Genomic DNA, 9,796 nt, shown 5'->3' with positions numbered 1-9,796 from the left:
TTCCAAAAAAGTAAAAGTTGCTTTCATTTGGCAATTAGATTCAACTTAGACATACAAAAAGAAAACTACAATGTTCAACATTACAATAGTTCATCGTAAATCAACTTTCTAATACAAACTTAAGCAGTGCTAGCATGATATATATACAAGGGAAGGATTCAGAGTCCGGGCAAGTTCGAACAAAGCAGACTAGAATACTGATAAGCAACCAGTACAAAGTCACCAAGACAGGTTGGTGATGGCAAAATACAGCACTATCTATATATATGTAGAACTACAGAAGTTAATTTCAATGGTTAACTGCCTATTTGTGCAAGTCAATTCAGTTCTAACAAGCATGCATTTCAGGACCTAGACGGAACCCAACAGGAGGAACTATAGATAATCCTGCCCTTCCATCCATTGCAGCATCCAGTTTCCATCTTCATCAACCACGAAATCACGGTGGTACCCCAGTTTCACCTTAGACCTTAATTTGTTCATGAGTTCACGGTCCAATGGCAGCTGTTTGAACCCAGCCCTCGTGTTCCGAACCTGCCACTGCTTATATGTCTCAGGCCTCACAACTCTCTCAGAGCCCTCACAAGCTACTGTGTTCACAATCTCTCGCCCAAGGAACTCTTCCTCAAACATCAATCTCGTCGGATCCTCACGAGGTAAATTGGTATCACACATATCAAAAAATGCAGAGAAGTGGAGTAGAGCCTCCCTGAAGCGAGTGACGAAGAAGGGAGCATTGTAAGATCCATTAATAATACTGAGGATAAAAATTTCAGGATTCATACCCCTAATTAAATTTAGAACAGCATCCCTCGGGCTGTTTACCGTAACTGTCTCGTCAAGTAGGTTATAAAACCGGAACAGATTATTCACCGCAAGCACTTCATCTCTCTTGACTTTGAGTTCCTCGTATTGGATAGTTTCCCATTTCTTTACTATGCCATTGTACTCGAAAGGAACATTATACCGCTCACAATACTTTGCCAAACGATGACCCGTCTCTTGGACTCTTTCTTCAGGTCGAAAACCACTTCGGGGAAGCTCTATTCCCGTAATGCGTAGTTTTGGAGGCCCGCCAGGTCTTCTTGACAGGCAATGGATGAGAGCAGGCCATTGAAAACCATAAAGGATTCCAAAATCTATAATATGCAGTGTTTCTGCTTTCTCAGCTAATTTTGAAATTGTGTGGTTTGCAATGACTATCACGGCCTTCATGAATGGGCAGGCTTTAATATAAGTCTGATAAGCCTTCAGCATATCAGCATCTAACGTTCTTTTAGAAGATAGAGCAGTATATAACTGGGTTCCAGTGCCAGCCAACCGTGCTTCAAGGGCATATGCAAAGCAATGAGCCAACCTCTGAGAACCATCGCCAAATGGGGAAGAGTGCTGCCTAATCTGCTTTAGTAGCTCATTAGCAGTCCTACGATCATCAGCAGAAACAGCTTGTGCACATAAAATCAAGAGAGCTCTCAAATCAACCACTTCTTTCTTATCGCCATTTTTCTTGGCACGAGTCTTTCCGTTACTAGTTCCAACAGATTGCTCATTCTGCTGCATAGCCTTGTTTGCTTCATTCTGACAGAAGGAACCCATAAAGTTTGGATCCGGAGAGAGCTGGTTAAATTGGTATTCATTTATGAGATTTGGGAATTGAGTTGAATTGGGTGAGAAGGCTAGGTCACCAATACTAAAACCATTCATGTAATCAGGAACTCCATTGAAAGTTGGATGATCCATAACAATCACAGAAAAACACAATATCTGGGACAATTGTAATCTCTAAGACCCCTCTAAAACTTAGAGATCCAACACACGAAATGATGAAATTCAAAGATTTAATCTCACCGACAAATTTAGAAGGAACCCATCAAGGAATAAAGCATACTAACAAGAACAAATCAGAAGCAAAATAGAAAACCCTCAAAAACCCATCAGGGAAATTGAAAAACATCGATAACCCATCAGAGTTTTTGCAGATTTATTGCACAGGAAGCAAAGGGTATCAAGTGGAAGGCTTTATGAACAAGCAAAGATCGAACCTTTACCGAATAGGACGACAGAGAACAAGATGAACAGAAAAGGACTGGCGTACCTTGAAGAAAAGCATTGAGATTTGAGACAAGAAGCGGCGGTCAACCAAACCAAACATGTTTTTCTGATATTTATAAGCTGGTGGGCGTGACCGGCGTCAAGAACGTTCTTGGAACGCCGCTTTTATCTTAATGGGAGTCAGAGAGTCCTGAACTCTTTCCTGCGACGCACATCAGCACATATTTGACTCTGCAACCATGGATTTGGTCCCCACTCGTCCCTTGTTTTTCTCTCGATAATCTGTCTTTTTCTTTTGCTTTTCAATGTAACATAATTTGGAAATGGGACATGGAAAATGGAAGATTCTAAAATAATGTAGTAGTTTTTTTTTTTTTTATTATTATATAAAAAATATTCATTATTAAGAGGATGAGAAGGATGATGTTTCAAACTCAGAAAGCATAGTAGAAATTCAAGACCCTATTTATTAGGATATCAAATCACCTGAAATTATTACTTGATAGTTTATACTATAGAAGGTTACTTTCGACATAATTGGATTGTATTAATTTTACTTCAAAATTACTATTGAACTAATTACAATAAAATGATTCAGTTTAGTTCATTTCAACTTTATATTTACAACAAAAAAAAAATTAACTTAAATGTTTTTCATTTTTTAGGACATCAAACTTTAAAATTTATTTGCAAAAACATCAACTTAAATGCTTTTCAACGCAACTGCAAAAAAATATCCAACAAAAAGAATACATGATGCCAAATAAGAGTAAACCTTCTCTAAGAACTAAGCATGCATAACCTTTTAGATGAATTTGAACACAAAGTTGACTTGAATTGGTGAGAATATGCACAACCAACAAATTAAAGATAAAAATCATTACTTCGACACTAACATAACACTTATCACTTATATAGATCGTCAACAAATCAGAATAACATGACAGATCTACGCTAAAGGCACACATAATAAATTATGGTTGAAACAATAGAACAATAGCCCTAGCCATAAGGCCAAGAACACCACTTGTTTTCATAAGGAGCAACCATCATTGTTAACAACGGGAGAGACATTCCATGAAGGTAGAAATCACGACCAAGGTCAAAAGTAGCATCCTAGATACCGCAATAACAGCCAAGTCGAATGTAAACTTAAAAGATTTGGAGGAAAGGGAATAGGGAAGGAAGATGAGGGTTGCACTACTCATAAGACTTAAACTCATTCAAACGATAAAAACTTGCATGTAATATGTCTCGCATGTCCAAAATTCTATGAATAGTGCACAACCACGATAGATGATACATTCAACGATTACGTACATTTAAGTTTTTCTCTGATTGTGTTAACATTGGTTGACTTTTAATGAAGGTCGTGTATTATTATAAATCTAAAAGAATCTCCAAAAGACTATAAAACTAATAGAAAGCTAGTTTAAAGAACGAATCCATAAAAATCATCTCCAAGAGGCTATAAAAGACTCTATCTAATGAATAACATTTGCAATCCCCCTCTTGGGAGGATGATATCATTCCTCCACTTGCAAATAATATATCTGTACAATAGAAATTTCACAATCAAAATTGTTCAATGTCTCAATCTTTATTTGAGGATCATTCCTACAAAATATCATCCAAATCTGAAATCATTTAGTTATTCAAATGTATTAATAAATGTACGGTTGATATTAATCTGATACTATATAAACTTAACGAGCTACTGTTCATTTTGCGATTATGAAGCCACTTCTCAAGGTTAAATGTTAAAAAAATAAATAAAATTCAAGAGTGGACCCGTGAGTTAAGAGGAAAGGAAGAGAGAGAAAGTGGTTCTACTTCTAGAGAATGAATGAGTCGAATTTTTTTTCGTTTTGAAATGATTAATAATTTTTTAGATATAATGAATTGTTAATAATAAAAACTTAAAGGTTTGTGAGAATAAAGAGTATTATTCAAGATGAAAGAATGAAAAATTAGCTAAAGTAGTCTTTTTAACACTATTCACCTGTTAAATTAGTAAAAATTTAACAAAAATGTTGGAAAATTTAACAGATTATATATATATATATATATATATATATATATTGTTGATACTCAATTTCACCTAAAGTCAACCAATATGAGTAATGGCACCAAAATTTTATTTTTCTATATATGTAACTTTGTTTTTTTGGACAAATTTTATGTAACTTTGTTGATACTCACACTTCCACCATATATAGCCGACAGAATGAATTATTCCAAAGACCCTCTCGAGAACCAAAGGCCAACAAGAAGACACATAAAAGGTTGATAAGCGCAAAACAAAGGGATCCAATCAAGCTCAATAAGCTTAGGCAAGTAACTACATCAATCACTTTTCTTTTTTTCGGTCAAATATGAAGCACTTTTCTTAGAGCAAAGTAAAAGTTCAACAACATATATAGGAAACTGCTCAAAATACAACCAGAAACTATTATATCATACTCGGTCGTTCTACTACAAATCGATCAGAACGCGAGATAAGTTGAACACACATCCCACAAGTCCATATAAACACTTGTGGAATTTGGACATGATGTCACGTACAGTACAACATGATCAACTTATCCCACATTGATGAGAGGCAAAGGAGAAAAAAAAGAAAAAAAAAAAAAGAAAAAGAAAAGATGACTATAGATACATTTCTATACGTTTGCTTCCAACTTACTCAAATTCTTGTGCTTAAACTTTGTATTCATTACTCATTTGCAATGGCGAAGCTAGAATTTTAGATCAGAAGGGGTCCAAAAAGCTCACGTTAAAACGTTCTCCTAATTTAAAAAAAATAAGGATCTGCCTAAGCTAGCGACCCTCATCTTCGTCCTCAACTCAACCCCATGCCCAGTATGTATCATGACTCAGATTTAAAATAAAAGTCCTTTTAAAAAAAATAAGGATCTGCCTAAGCTACCGACCCTCTTTTGATCACCATTGTCCCTCAAAACTCACAGTAACTACATAAGAGCCAACCTCAAATCGAACAATAGTGAAGAAAAAAGGGAAAATGTTCTAGTTGGGGACCTAATCCCCTAATTTATATATATATATATATATATATATTTTTTTTTTTGGTTGGAAATAAAAGGTATAATTATAGGTTTTTTTGTGTGAAAATAATATCAGGGTAGCCTTGAGCTGATTTGGTACGACTGGACTAAGTTTGTGTATCTAATTCACTCACTATCATGTGGTGTAAAAACAGCTAGCGTGAAAGCAAGGGCGAAGCCATGATTTTTTTTCTTGGGTGGGCTAGCTGAAATTAGTATCATAAAATCATAAGTTTTTTTTTTTTTTTTGTTATATAAAATTATAATCAATATAAAAAAAACAACAATAGAATATAAACAATTCTTGAAATCATAACCCTAACTGACAACTTCAAGGACCATATACATAACTAACCTACTAAATAAATCAAAGATAAGTAAATAAAGCAATTAAGAACATACCAAGGTTACATTTATTGGAAAATCGCAATGAAAAGTAAGGATATGCAGAGATAGGGATTTAATTGTGAACTAAAATAAAATTCTTTTTCTTTTCTTGAGAAAGAAGTACAGAGGCTAAATCACATAGGGTAAATGATATTTTTCTTTAACGAATAGGATAGAAGGTGGACGGGAGATAAAACTAATTTATTATTTTTAACATAAAAAGTATTATTTATTACCTATCCTCTACTAAATATGCATGAAATAATAACCTGTATTGGAATATAGGCTACATGCATTAACATAAGCCATTAAAGCACAAGTTTAAAAAAGAATAGTGTTATTCACAAACCCTTATTGATTTTTTTTCATTCATCTTCATCAATTCATTCGATCTGAATGCCAAAAACTAAAAGGGATATGTGAGAAATAAAAATGGTTGTGTAGATAATACTACACTTACAAAAAAAAACCTCCCTGGGCTACAACCCACCTTAGCCTTGTGGGTGGCACCGCCCATGCGTGAATGAGCTTGACTTTTAAAACCGTTGAAATCGAAAGTTATTAGTGATATGCCCCTCCCTTAGTTTCGGATTAGCCCAAGACCATTATGGCCCTTTCATGGTTGTGTAGATAGCACTATACTTCCAAAAAAAAAAACCTCATTGGGCTACAGCCCACCTTAGCCTTGTGGGTGGCTCCGCCCGTGCGTGAAAGAGCTTGACTTTTAAAACTATTGAAATTGAAAGTTATTAGTGATATGTCCCTCCCTTAGTTTCAGATTAGCCCAAGACCATTATGGCCCTTTCATGGCTTCACCTCTGCTCATTTGAATAAAGTTTAGACTTCGGCATAAAAGAGTGAATGTCTGGTACAACTTTTAAACAATCCCCTTTATGTCGAAATTATCCTGTTAATAATGCTTAAATGGTCCTATCATTGGAAGGGAGTCTCGTCTAGTATTTCTTTAGTTAGACAACTTTGGTACTACTTAGGGGAAAAGAAAATGACATGCAATTTGTTTTGGTACCTTATGAGATGTGAAGTGATTTGGACCTCCATAGAGATTAGAGAGCCGACATGCAATTTGCAATACTTGTAGTCTTCTAGACGTTCTAGTTTCTTCCTTCTCACTCTCACTCTCACGTCGCTCTCCTCCTCTCGTGTAAACGTGTTCATGCAGGCACATAACGATGTGAGGACGTGACAGGACCTCAACCACACAAACCATGACCGTCGACTAAAGCACCATTTCGCCACCGTTATCTCCTCCCTTTTATTCCCAAATCAAAACCACAATTGCAAATACAATTAATGAACACCATTCAAAGTCGAAGCATTGTTTTTGTGGTTGACGAAAATTGAAGTCACCTTTTGAAAAATAAATATCACTCTCTGACCTGCCTGCTTAGGTACCTCCGTGTGCGCCCAATTGACCTAGTTCGTTAAGGCGCTTGTCTAATAAACTTTTTAATTTTTTAAATGGTTATGGATTAATGGAGGCAATGGTTAGCCATTTAGGTCGATTTTTAGAACACTGAATGTTATATAGGGAGTCATTAAATTTACTCACCAATGCGTCGAAGAAAAAATGATATCACATCAAGTGCGCATGGGATTCAACGGAATATAACCTTTAATGTGTGAGTTCCACAGCCATCAAGAGTAGAGATATAATTCACGTGTTGGTATGCAGCTGACGGTAACATAACTTATGCATGAAATGTACTGACATATTATTTGATAGACAAATTGAATGACCCATATTTGGTGAGTTCCATGAATATAGAAACAAAAATAAAAAAGTTTACAAGGTACTAATTGTTGGCATGTTGCAAATTTTGCATACGTATGGCGCATTGGAGAACATAGAGATATTTGTGGTGTCCTTATTTGAGATCCGTAAGATCTTACAAAGGATGGTCTGCTGATTGTTGACACGACCCGTCGTTTTGTATTGCTAGCTGTTTCTGTTGTATTCACTATTCAGTGTGTCATCAGCTGCGTTGTTGTGTTTAGGCCTGGCAATTTCTGACACGACCCGATAACCCGACACGACACGACACGAAATTAACAGGTGTTTGGGTCGACACGATAACGAATCGGGTCGTTATCGGGTAACCCGATAAGCACCTGTTAAGATAACGGGTTAGTTCGGGTATACACGTGGGTAACACGATACACGATAAGCAGAATATTATTTTTATAATTTTATAACCCTAAAAAAATACTATAATAATTATATACATTAATTTTACAATTTTATACCCCTAAAAATTATAATAAATATATATATATATATATATATATATATTAAATTAACTATAAAATTTATAATAATTATAATAATTATATATACTATAATAATTATACCCCCAAAATATTAAGTCTATCTATAATAATTATATATATATATATATTAAATTTTATAAAAACTATAATAATTATTAATTAATAATTTAATATGCATGATGCATTGCATGATTTTGCATCCATTGAAATTTGATATGATTTCTTTCCATTCAAATTTCAATAATCAATTTCTTGCCGTTGCCAACTTGCCGCCCTTTTTGAAAAGAAAAATGGAGGGAAAATGAAAATGTTAAGAAAAGTTGAAAATGAAACAAAAAAGTGAGGGAATTAGGGAAAGATGTTGGAGGGAAAAGTGAAAATGATAAGAAAAAGTTGAAAAGGAAACAAAAAAGAGAGGGAAAAATGAAAATTAATAGAAGTGGTGAGAAATTTTTTTTTTTTTTTTTAAGTTATTAACTTTTTATCACACACATGACTGTCATGACATATCTCACTATTTTTATAATGACACACGTGACACATGATGTATGTACTATTCCGTGTACCAGTCAATTATAATTTATACGTACAAAATAAATAGATTTAAATCTACTTAATAAATATATATACACACACACACACACACACGGAACTTGATTGATGGCATACGAATTCTCCAAAACTAATTTCAACGATCCAAACCGTCAAAATTGTTTGTATATGCTTGGAGATCACATTAGCAAAAAATCACAAAAAAAAAACATTCAGAGATCAAGTAACGGGACAAAGCTTTTCAACGGTTATAAACGAAAAATCACGATTTAACGGTTATTTTAACTCCGATTTTGATGATTTTTTATAACTACACTCCTTGACCCTACATGAATACAATGAATGAATTCGATCTTCAATTTAAAATATTTACACAAGTGGATACCACAAAATCTTATGTTATACTTAATGAAAGTATAAATAAACTCTAAGTGTTAGTCAATCTATCGTTTTACGAATTCTCCAAAACTAATTTCAACGATCCAAACCGTCAAAATTGTTTGTATATGCTTGGAGATCACATCAGCAAAAAATCACAAAAAAAAACATTCAGAGATCAAGTAACGGGACAAAGCTTTTCAACGGTTATAAACGAAAAATCACGATTTAACGGTTATTTTAACTCCGATTTTGATGATTTTTTATAACTACACTCCTTGACCCTATATGAATACAATGAATGAATTCGATCTTCAATTTAAAATATTTACACAAGTGGATACCACAAAATCTTATGTTATACTTAATAAAAGAATAAATAAACTCTAAGTATTAGTCAATCTATCGTTTTACGAATTCTCGAAAACTAATTTCAACGATCCAAACCGTCAAAATTGTTTGTATATGCTTGGAGATCACATCAGCAAAAAATCACAAAAAAAAAAACATTCAGAGATCAAGTAACGGGACAAAGCTTTTCAACGGTTATAAACGAAAAATCACGATTTAACGGTTATTTTAACTCCGATTTTGATGATTTTTTATAACTACACTCCTTGACCCTATATGAATACAATGAATGAATTCGATCTTCAATTTAAAATATTTACACAAGTGGATACCACAAAATCTTATGTTATACTTAATGAAAGTATAAATAAACTCTAAGTGTTAGTCAATCTATCGTTTTACGAATTCTCCAAAACTAATTTCAACGATCCAAACCGTCAAAATTGTTTGTATATGCTTGGAGATCACATCAGCAAAAAATCACAAAAAAAAACATTCAGAGATCAAGTAACGGGACAAAGCTTTTCAACGGTTATAAACGAAAAATCACGATTTAACGGTTATTTTAACTCCGATTTTGATGATTTTTTATAACTACACTCCTTGACCCTATATGAATACAATGAATGAATTCGATCTTCAATTTAAAATATTTACACAAGTGGATACCACAAAATCTTATGTTATACTTAATAAAAGAATAAATAAACTCTAAGTATTAG

The 9,796-nt window shown here is 33.8% G+C and overlaps 1 protein-coding gene across 1 annotated transcript; it reads right to left on the bottom strand.

Moving 5' to 3' along the window:
- Nucleotides 1-2,311, bottom strand: LOC103954327 (scarecrow-like protein 14). Its single transcript, XM_009366144.3, has one exon. The coding sequence runs from the start codon at nt 1,738-1,740 to the stop codon at nt 376-378; it is 1,365 nt and encodes a 454-aa protein (XP_009364419.3). The 5' UTR covers nt 1,741-2,311; the 3' UTR covers nt 1-375.
- Nucleotides 2,312-9,796: the final 7,485 nt, after the last annotated feature.

Source organism: the organism of the source record quoted next, unplaced genomic scaffold, assembly GCF_019419815.1.
Source record: "Pyrus x bretschneideri cultivar Hongxiangsu unplaced genomic scaffold, Pyrus_bretschneideri_v1 Contig5, whole genome shotgun sequence".
Lineage (NCBI taxonomy): Eukaryota > Viridiplantae > Streptophyta > Magnoliopsida > Rosales > Rosaceae > Pyrus > Pyrus x bretschneideri.
The sequence above is the reverse complement of the archived record's forward strand: the minus strand, read 5'-3'. Positions and strand labels throughout refer to the sequence as shown.